This window comes from Solanum pennellii, chromosome 3 (assembly GCF_001406875.1).
Source record: "Solanum pennellii chromosome 3, SPENNV200".
Classification (NCBI taxonomy): Eukaryota; Viridiplantae; Streptophyta; class Magnoliopsida; order Solanales; family Solanaceae; genus Solanum; species Solanum pennellii.
Genome location: NC_028639.1, coordinates 205,348 through 215,969, shown reverse-complemented (window position 1 = coordinate 215,969; position 10,622 = coordinate 205,348). Strand labels below are relative to the sequence as shown.

The window sequence follows — 10,622 nt, the reverse complement described above, 5'->3', positions numbered from 1 at the left end:
ATATATATATATATATATATATATATATATATATATATATATATATATTCCGAAGAAGGGAATTTTGACCCACTTTATAACTATAGGGGCCTTTATGGAACAAAGTATTGATTGCAAGACATTTTTAGCCAAAGTATTGACGGTAAGGACATTTTTGAGTCAAACTATAAACGGAGAACATTTTTATTCCATTCACATAGTTTAGGAGAATTTTCGACCCTTTTTCCAAAATTATATGACAATCGGTGATGGAGATGACTAACATTTTGTGTATTTCCAAAATGATACTAATAGCTAATGTTATTAATAGTGATGGTGAATGATAATGACAGATAGCGAATATAGTGTTGATTAATAACGATAATTATCGATAGTAACAAGTGAATATAACAATAATTGATCTGAATAATTACAAATGATGACTAATAGTAATAATAATTGATTTTGATAATTCACGATAAAATAAGTTTATGATTGGACCGAATATGATGGTTGTGAACCATAATTAAAAAGAAAAATTCACAAAGTTTTTGTATTAGGACAGAACACACATTATTGGTCCAGCCAACTACACTCACTCATGGTGGTAGGGGCCTCATCAACAACTTGGAAACCATATATATACACTAATGAGAGTACTTTTGGCTTCAAATTTAACCAAGTCTAGCATATATATTTCTTTCGCGGAACATAAATTTCATTACGAAAATTTACAAAATTTCAATAAATAATAGATATAATAAATTTTGAATGTATGACGAATTCGATTGTAAAAGTTCTTAAATTTAATAATTGAAATTTTGAATCCATTTATGAGTAAGAAATATCAAACTTAGCTAGCGTTTGATCATAAATTTTTAAATATTCTTAACAAATATTATTTGAGTGAAAATTTGGTTGAAATTTCACCATGTGTTTGGCCATAGAATTTGAGAATATATTTCACCTTTTTAGAAAAATATCATTTATACCTATAATTTTTAAAAACTATCAAAACTAACTAATAAGTTTGTATTACAAGTCAATTGGATGTTCGTTACAATAATAACAAATAGTGTCCATGACACTAGAGTAATGTGATAATTTGGAGTGAGTACAACAAGCATCATTCCATACATTGTGAAGTAGACGAAGCACATGACTTTGTTACCTTGAGCTAATATTTCATTATTTTCATCAACAATCATATCATTATTTAATATTCACCTAAATATTTCATCACTGTCTTGGTGTTCACGTAAAAAATTATGTAATACAACGCAAACAACTATTATAGAAGGTGTTTTTGTAAAAGATAAAAATTTGGAGTAAAATTTTAATTATCAAAAGATCCCAAATAATGAAATTTGATCCAATACTAAAAAAAACTAGTTTTTGGGAATTGGGAAATTTACCAAAAATATTTGTCAAATAATAATAAATTGTATGGACAAATATTGTTTACCAAATTTTTTCCCAAATATTATTTGGAAAATCTATGGCCAAACGGGCTCTTACGATGGTGGTGAAGGCCTTTAGTATTTGCTAACAGAAGATATTGAAGTGAGGTTTGAGCCTACATGTAGTCTTAACAGCAGACACAGTCCAATTTCAATACCCACTCGTGTGCATTGGAATACGTGTGGGGAAGAGTAAATTGATGTTCATCAGTTCTTCTTCGATCTATCTTTTTTTTTCTCCTCAAGTCCATGACAAAAACATCCGAGGGTTTAACAAAAATAACTTATGACTTCACAAAGTAGAGGTAAGATTACATACACTTCACCTTCACCAGACTCCACTTGTCAAATTACATTGAGTATATAATTAGCCATGGATGGATCTCGAGGCTCAGTTATAAGTTCATATGAAATCATTAATTCCTTTTTTACGGATCATATATATTAAAAAATTCATTAAATGTATATAAAATTTGATTGTTTATCTAACTATTATTAATTAAAGTATTAACTTAAGTTCATTTAACTTGGGAGGTGTAGGTTGTTTGAGTAGTTCGACAAAGGTTATGCCTTACTCTTCAAAACTTCTTTTTTAGAGATAAATTTTAATTCTCCCTGTCTCAATTTATGTGGTACTTTTCATTTTTTCAGAGTCAAATAATTTAAGTTTGACCAGTAATTTACGCATGAAACCTTCAATTTTTTTAAAATGAAATTTATATATTTAAAAACTACATAAAAGTACTATAAATCATAATAATTGACAATCCAAAACATTTAAAAAATGTATGAAAAATTTACGATCAAAGATACAATTGTTTGAATTTTGAAATTCGAAAAGTGTTACATATTGGACTATTGAGCTAGCACAATATGCACACATATACAGATCAAACTCATTTTGAATCCACTATGTTAGGTTTTAGATTCGTCTATTTTAGAGGTGGAACTCATCGAACTTAAATTCTAGATCCGCTGAAGTGATCTAATTTCCTCCCTCTTAAAATTGAATGCATTTGTTAGATGTCAAATGCAGGCAGGTCTGTTGGGATAATTAATAATGAGAAGAAAATTGAAGGCAATGAAAACACAGCCTAAATACAGCAAAACTGATTTTGTTTTCTTTGAAAACAATATGTTGCCATGAAGCTTCTAATTGACAAAATCCAAGAATTGTCTTGTCATTGTTGGTTGTATACATTCTTTCAACTACATAGACAAGTAGATCTGTCATTTGATTGTTCAGAATATGTTAGTTGTTCTATAATAATAGTGTTCCTCTTTTTAATGTGCATTACGCGGGTGTAAATCTGAATTAATCGGGATGCTAAAACAATAGTACTAATAAATATGAAATGAAAACTAAAAAGAAAGTACAATCTGTACTCATGAAATGTAGCATCTGATTCCCTTCTTTCATTTCTGTCTAGTTTTTTAGTTCACTATTCACAAATCATTTCTTCTACTTAAGCATTTCATACCTTGAAATTCTATATTTAGAGTGTTTAAACTCGAGACTTCTAATTAAAAATGAAATTCAACCATCTAACCATATACTCTATTGTTTCCTTTTCACCAACTACATCGTTGGTCCCTTACAGTTTCACCCCTTGTCATTTTGACATAACAGTTGACATAAATTTATTAAACTCAATAACAACTTAAGTCAATGCATGCCTATCAAACAGAATAAGCCAACATGTCTTATTCAGACGTGTGAATTGATCCGATGTATAAAAGGCACAACTTAGACATACGTTAAATGTCTAATAGGTAGCAGGATAAGTTTGAAGTATCTAAACGAAAAGTGGTAACAAATATATCGACAATCCCTTTAAGTTGTATGACTTTTCATTCCAAAGCTTCAACTGACCATTATATATCAGACACTTAGAGTTCAGTCAGTCAATGTATGACAATTAAACACATTACGACATGGACAAAGAACATATGTCTCACCTGTCTAAAGGACGTGAAATTGATCCGATAGGAAAGAGTCATATATTAGATGTATGTTAAATGTCTAACAGGTAACAGGTTCAGTTGAAGTGTCTAAATGAAAAAAAAAAAATTCTAGAGTTTTAGTCCATATATGTGGGTGAGCTTGTCCCTCTCTTGTCCCCTACATGTTCAAAGTTGCTACTCTTCCAGCCAACAGCTTAGCTTGTCTATGTCCCAATTTTATGTACTTTTTGGAACATTTATTTAATGATTCTCCAACTCTTCCCCCTTTTCCCATTATATAACAACAACCCACAAACTATTAGCTAACTCATGTTTTCTTGAACACAAATACAGGGTAAAAAACAATCTCTTCACATCAATCTTGAAGAAGAAAACCAAGAAAGACCAAGAATATTGAGTTTATTGTTTGTTGTGCAGAAGTTTTTATTACCAGGATGGAGAAAATTTTGAATTTTAAAGCAACAGAACTTAGATTGGGTTTGCCAGGGACAGATGAAGAAGTTGATCACCAACAAATTGTGCCCAATTCCAAGAATAAGAAAAGGTCTTTATCTGAATATGAAGATGAATCAAGTTCAGATTATGAACCCACAACACCCCCTGTTGCCAAGTAAGTTTCATACTCCATCTGTTCCAATCTATCTGACAAAGTTAAATTGCTACCACAAACAAGACGTAACTATGAAATTCGCCACAGCACAGGTTGACCATCCAAAATATGCTCCTGTATTTTTCTTAAGAGATTCACTTAATATAAAGAAACAACGTATCCAGAATCCAATAAGCTGTTTTTCTATTTATTAGAATTTAGAACTCATTAACTAAAAATTTCTGGCTCTGCCTACTAAATTGCAGGGCACAAATAGTGGGGTGGCCACCAGTGAGATCTTACCGGAAGAACACCTTACAAATTACTACAAAGAAAACAGAAGCTCATCAAGATCAGTGTGGAATCTATGTCAAAGTTAGCATGGATGGAGCCCCTTTTCTTAGAAAAATTGATCTTAAAATGTACAAGTGCTACACTGAACTCCTTAAAGCAATGGAGAAAATGTTCAAGCTCCACATAGGTGAATATTCAGAGAGGGAAGGCTATAAAGGGTCAGAATTTGCACCTGTTTATGAAGATAAAGAAGGTGATTTGATGCTTGTTGGAGATGTTCCTTGGGAGTAAGTTCTTGAACCTTGACCACCACCACTCCACTCGTTAAAAGAATTTTTACACTATCATAAGCAAATTTTTGGAAGATAAGATTATTAAAAATGTATTTTTAAAAAAAGAAAGAAGGAAATAGGCTAAGCTGCATTAGTCAGGAGTAAGTGGTTAAATACATAGTTACTTTCAGAGTGATATATATAATTAGTAATCTTATAAATATGAAAACAATTAACATGTTATAATAAGTTAAAATACATAGATCATGTAAAAAATCTTTACACTGTCAATGTAGGTAACTTAAATTTATATAGGTTACATGTCTAAGCCTGGATTTTAATGAGATCAGTTTCATGGACATTGCAGAATGTTCATGTCATCATGCAAAAGGCTGAGGATAATGAAAGGATCAGAAGCAAGAGGCTTGGGATCAAGTGAACTATGATATATATATATATATAAATATACCACACGCATTTTTGAGGCTTTTATGAAAATTTATCTGTTTAGAAGAATCATGAAATTGATTTATTAATTTATTTTGAAACACTGTAGTCAAACAGAAAAAAGAAAAAGACTTAGTAATTGCAGTTACTTTTTCGTTTTTGTTCTTGTTGTAACATCATATATATAGCAGGGGATGAACCATGGTGGTTTATAAATCCTGCATATTTTTTTGAGACTGGGATAATCTCCCCTTCAAACATACAAAGTAACTGTACTTTTTTTTGGCTGTGAAACCAATTGTACAAACACACATTGTATTTTTGCTTTTCAATTCTTGATATGAAAAGTATGGTTTGTTCTCCAATCTCCATATTTAATTACACTACACTTTACAAAGTGCCAGTTGATTACTTTTATAAAAAATTTTTTTGGAACAGGTAACATTTTTGTGTATTAATAACAAACTACACAAAGGGTGTGTAGTCCCCCATATATACATCCAGATGAGCAAAAGAACAGAAAAAAAGAAATGAAGAAGCTCCTAATCCTTCATCTTCTCATAAGGAATCTAGTACATCATAAGTTGATTCTAAATCATCCATTAAGCTATGGTTACACCAAAAAAAGAAAAGCCCTAACATTTCATCTTTAGTTTCTGTATACTAATGGCTTTGTCTTCAAACAAACTTGGTTTCTTTCTCCCCGCACAGTCCACCAAATGCAAGCTGGGAAAATTTCTTTTATAATACATCGCTAGCTATCCACTATAAAAAAGATACAAGGAGTCACAACCAACCCACAAGAGAGAGGGGGAAACAAGCAGCTAATAACAGAGAGTTTGGAAAAAAAAATATACACTCCCTACAATGATACAGATAGATGGATTGGTTGCTTTCTTAAGTGTTGCCATTGTTCAAGGTGTGACTGAACTCAAGAAAGTTGATAAAGGGGCCAATGGTTGAGCTAAAAGCAAAAATTGTGTCATCTGAGTTTGATTGCATTACCAAGGATTTCAGAGGGTGCTTCAAAGAAAATAGGTAAGGATATATAGACGGATGGGCCTAAAAGAAATCAGGAGTTCTTGATTGCACCTGCAGTAATTTAGAAGTCTACAATGGGGCCGCTGGTTCTGGCTTGACCATTGATTGGTTGTCACTTTGCTGAGTCGGATAGATAAGTGCAGCAAGTGAAACAGGCATGATGCAGAGTGATTTGGATTGAAGGTACTGCATTGCTGTTCCAACATCTTCCTCCATGAGCTTTGCTACCTCTTGCTCTGTTTCAGAATCGGACCACTTCTCCCAGACGTGCTGGTTGGAACGACTTTCACAGGTGTCTCCCTAAAATAATGACGAAACAATGAAGTCTTGGAGAAAATGTAGCAATCTTACAGTTGAGTAATCAGAAACTGTAGAGGTATTTTCGACGATGTTCAGTTAGTTAGAAGCAGAAAAGAGTGATTGTGTTGATTACCTCAACAGACTGCAATGGAATATCAGCAACAACTTGTGCCGCCGCGCTAGTTCCTCCCAACCTACTCATGCTCAGTACCTTTAGGCATATTTAAGGTAAATCACTTATTCGATCAACATAATCAAGAGAACTAATAAGGGGTGGTTTATTCATGTATTTAATTTGTCCAACCTTTACTACAGCCAGAACTCCCTTAAGATATTGCAATGATGACCAAAACAAAGTATGATGGTAAAAGATTAAGAGCTTTAAACATTACTAAAATGATGATCATTGATATTCAATTAAAGATTTCAGCCAGTAAATTCATTACATAATGTTTCGACTTGACAAGACTTTAAGAGCCAGCATCCATCCTCGGCGAGGTTATTTGTTTAATGGGAAGGAGAAGAGGAAGAAGAATTTCAATTGATGAAAAGAAACAAGTTGAACCAGTGTTGGACGAGATTTTTTCTTCTTTTGATATTTTAACACTCTTAGAATGGTTGATGCAAGGATAACCTCCAGTTTGAATTATCAAGCAAAAATTGAAATCACGAAGGGGACGTTTGGTATGGGGATAAGAGATATTAATCTTGGGATAAAATACGGGATTATTGCATTTGGTTAGAGGTATTAATTCCATTTGAAATAAAATGATAGGATTAGTTATCCCATATAAATGGTGGGATAACTAATCCCATGAGATATCCCAACCCAAGGGGTAACTTTGTCTATTCCATCCCCCGTACCAAACGACCCCTAAGAGTATTATTGCTCATTAGCAAACTACAAGGTGCATTAAACTTGCAAGGAAGCAAAATAAATTAATGGAAACACAGTGTGTAATCCTTTGCACTGTACGGTTAAGGTGATGTTAAGTCAATAACCTTCAATGCGTCCACTCCATCCCAACTCACAGAATGAAGCTAGTTGAGGTTGGCAAAGATATACTTGAACAAAGAATTATTAAACACCACCATGAGAATTCACTAACAGATTGTGAACTTCTCAGAATGGCTAAGACTAGCTTATTTTTTTCGTGGAGGTGGTGGCTTAATATGTTCCCCATTTCAAAAGACCAGTTCCATTATACAAATCAAGAATGAAATCATATGGAAGAATAAAAACAAGAAGAACCAGTGCCGTTGTAGATAACTCAAAATTGCAAGAACTTTAGTGATGTTTGTCATGGAATATAATGGCGGGACGATAGAGTCATCAGCTAAGCTAGTATTTGGCTTGAAAATTAGTTGACAGTCAAATTACCTTATTTTAGAAAAAAAAATTGCCTCATAATGATCGACAAATTACCTTAACTTGAAGCCTTAAGAACTTCACATAGTCCAGAATCTCATCAAGCATTGCTGCCCTGTCGGTCTGGCAAGACAGAAAAAAAAATATCATTACCACAAGCTACAACGACATCTTTTGAATTGCATCTGTAACTTAATAATACCAACTTGTATCTTTAAAAATAAAACTGAAGTGAGCCAATTCATAGAAAGTATCAATACAATGAAGTATAACTTGTTCTAAAATTTGCAACCAATTTTCACATTTAGTAACTTGAATCCATTAAGCAACAGTCAAACTTGTTATAACAAAAGAATACTATTTTTCTAAATTTTAGGTAATGGTATTTTAATATCATGATAAACGATGGGTCAGAACAAAAGTTAATATATCCATTATTTGGAATATATATCTTTAAGATTGAATGAGCCTGAATTGTTATCTGTCGCAACAAGAAAACAAATGCTCAACAATGGAATTTGTGGCAACCGGAGAATAGAGCACACCTTATTGCAGCTGGGGACAAGTTCCTGTAAAGCCTTTATTCGTTCTGATATCCTTTCTCTCCTTAACTGTAAAGAGACGGACACATTATTCAGACACTTGTTCCTAGAGCATTATCCACAGGCCCCAACATTTTACAACAAAATTGATTTAATTTTTTGAGAATTAACATAGCTTAATGTTCTCCTGACAAACATCTAACTATATTTTTCATATACCCGCTCAGCAATACTATGTGGATCAGTGGCCTGTCCTCTTCGTGCCCGAACCCTAGGACGAATTGCAGGTTGGTGTGGTATTGTTACTATTGCGCTTGATGTTGGGTGGCCTTGAAAAGGCTGCAAGAACCAAAGAGAAGTTAAGAGATTTATTAGTAAATAATGGTTATACATCATACACTGACAAAGATGCCACAATTTTAAAATTAAAATATCAATATAAGACTCGTCAAGCCTGTCGCATGCAACTAAACCGGAATTAGGAAGTGAGGGGTAAATGAAATACATAAAAATTAATGCAAAAATAATCATGGTTTGAAAACTGGGTGGGCTCATGTTAGCCCATATTGGGTGGTTTAAATGGTTTAACATCGATGGTTTGGGCGGGTCAAAACAATTTTGAGCTGAAATTGCCACCACTACTCAAGATTTTAGAAACAAGCTATCACAGAAGGAAGCAACAAAAGAATATGATAAAGCCTTTGTCTCTCCTTCCTGATGATCCATAGCCAAGATGTTGATGTCCAGCTAATGTGAAGTATAAAAATAAAATAACATCTTCTTGGGGAACAAAAGGTGCAATTTTTACACCTTTACTAGGAACATTAAGTATCTGAAGCTAAGAGGTCAAAAAAGATTCAGCAGCCTGCCGTTTTATATCGGGATTTGATGCTTCTTTTTTTATAACCGCGGTGTCCAGACTATCTTACGAGCACCTTGACTAATTCCACGGGATACCTACTACTACCTCCACCAACAATAGGTACTGGGTAACTTTGTTCACCAAGGTCAGAACATATGAGAAGAGATCACCTATTGTTTTTATCTCTGTTGGATTTGCACCTGACACCTCATGGTGTTCAACTCACTTCATTCACCACTAGACCACGCCCTTGAGTCTTTTGGGAGTTGATACTTCTTGAAGACGATTTCTATTATCTCTGTTATGTAGAGATAGTAGTGATGATTTCCATATTTGCATAATTATTACATTCTTCAACTCACTCTCGTCCCTTCATCACACCAAACTAAAACTCTAGGAACAATAGCAATCTTACTAAAAGGACCCATATCAAATCACCGGCAAAACCAGGTTTCCAACAGGTATACTAGTGCTTAAATTCTCAATAGCTTCTTTGTCAAAAAAAAAAATTCTCAATAGCTACTTTACGCAAAGTGATTAAATTGATTTATTTAAATGACATTATATGGAGATACTAGTCTAAAGAATAAAAATGTAATGACTATGAAACAATAGTGTAGTGAAAAAACAGAGATATGTAACCTGGACTTGGTGAACTTGAGGAACACTTAGGCAAACAGCATGAGATTGCAAATGTTCTAGACCTGGATACAAATTCCCCATGTTCATTGCTTCTCTTTCCTGCAAAAGAACATGTATAACAAATAAAAAAAGGGTACTATCCCCCGAGCTTACCCCTTTCGAAATGCATATTCAGTTCCTTCCCCACACCAGCTAAACTCTAAATACACTGATTATTTTGATTAAGTAAGTGTCTAGATGTGTATACTCGAAGTTGAAGTGTTTAGTGGCTACTCGCTAGTTGAGGCCACGTTAAAGTCTCTTTATATGCATTATTCCTTTTTATGTCGTCCTTGATCATGAACTCCTAAAGGAACAAGTAAAAAGGTACAACTTTTCTGTAAAGTGGCAGACAAATTGGAATTGAGGAAGTATTAGGCTTACAGTCTTCACTTGAAAACCTCCAGTGTTGTTGGCGTCAGCAAAGCCAGTATCCAAGCTTAACCCCAATGGGAACAACGGCTGCTGCTGGAGCTGAGAGATACCAGATGTTGAATTCTCCGATGAGGCACCGGCGCTTAAATCAGTTACCGGCAGGCTAGCATAAGAGGGAATCGCCAGAATTTGCTCGAGAAAATCATCGGCAGCATATACCTCCGGTGGGTTGTCCGCCATGCCGGAGTTTGCCGGCGTATAGGTTTATTGAGCTTTAAGAGGAACGGAAAATGGGAATTTTCCCCAAAATGTGCACTTTTGGAGTTTCGTAGTTATAAAAAGGGTTACTCAAAGTACTTAATTTTAAACAAAAAAAAAAAGATTAAAACAAGTTAATTTTCTAAAATAAATATTTTCTCCGAGCTATATTAGTTAATTATTATATA

The 10,622-nt window shown here is 33.7% G+C and overlaps 2 protein-coding genes across 4 annotated transcripts; one reads left to right on the top strand and one right to left on the bottom strand.

Annotated features, from left to right (window-relative positions):
* Positions 1-2,716: 2,716 nt before the first annotated feature.
* LOC107015399 (auxin-responsive protein IAA4) lies at positions 2,717-5,338 on the top strand. The gene is made up of 4 exons (XM_015215652.2): positions 2,717-3,435; positions 3,822-4,014; positions 4,260-4,574; positions 4,927-5,338. Exons 1-4 carry the CDS (start codon positions 3,375-3,377, stop codon positions 5,003-5,005), a joined length of 648 nt encoding a protein of 215 aa, XP_015071138.1. The 5' UTR covers positions 2,717-3,374; the 3' UTR covers positions 5,006-5,338.
* Positions 4,504-10,501, bottom strand: LOC107015397 (transcription factor UNE12-like). Of its 3 annotated transcripts, none has more exons than XM_015215650.2 (8): positions 10,186-10,501; positions 9,763-9,861; positions 8,478-8,597; positions 8,262-8,327; positions 7,774-7,839; positions 6,481-6,558; positions 6,099-6,347; positions 4,504-4,628 (listed from the first exon to the last, which is right to left on the bottom strand). In XM_015215650.2, exons 1-7 carry the CDS (start codon positions 10,414-10,416, stop codon positions 6,117-6,119), a joined length of 891 nt encoding a protein of 296 aa, XP_015071136.1. In that variant the 5' UTR covers positions 10,417-10,501; the 3' UTR covers positions 4,504-4,628; positions 6,099-6,116. The 3 variants fall into 3 exon arrangements, with proteins under 3 accessions (XP_015071136.1, XP_015071134.1, XP_015071135.1); XM_015215649.2 differs by lacking the exon at positions 4,504-4,628 and adding an exon at positions 5,526-5,771; XM_015215648.2 differs by lacking the exon at positions 4,504-4,628 and having other exon boundaries at positions 5,431-6,347.
* Between the last annotated feature and the right edge of the window lie 121 nt (positions 10,502-10,622).

Bases quoted from the DNA above. Each gene is read 5' to 3' on its own strand.
- LOC107015399 (XM_015215652.2), top strand. From the start codon at position 3,375: ATGGACAAAGAACATATGTCTCACCTGTCTAAAGGACGTGAAATTGAT. The intron at 3,436-3,821 runs GTCATATATTAG...TTTGTTGTGCAG, and splicing joins AATTGATCCGATAGGAAAGA to AAGTTTTTATTACCAGGATG. The intron at 4,575-4,926 runs GTAAGTTCTTGA...TGGACATTGCAG, and splicing joins GTTGGAGATGTTCCTTGGGA to AATGTTCATGTCATCATGCA.
- LOC107015397 (XM_015215650.2), bottom strand. From the start codon at position 10,416: ATGGCGGACAACCCACCGGAGGTATATGCTGCCGATGATTTTCTCGAG. The intron at 7,840-8,261 runs GTGTGCTCTATT...CTGTCTTGCCAG, and splicing joins TTGTCCCCAGCTGCAATAAG to ACCGACAGGGCAGCAATGCT. The intron at 6,559-7,773 runs GTAATTTGTCGA...ATATGCCTAAAG, and splicing joins TCTTAAGGCTTCAAGTTAAG to GTACTGAGCATGAGTAGGTT.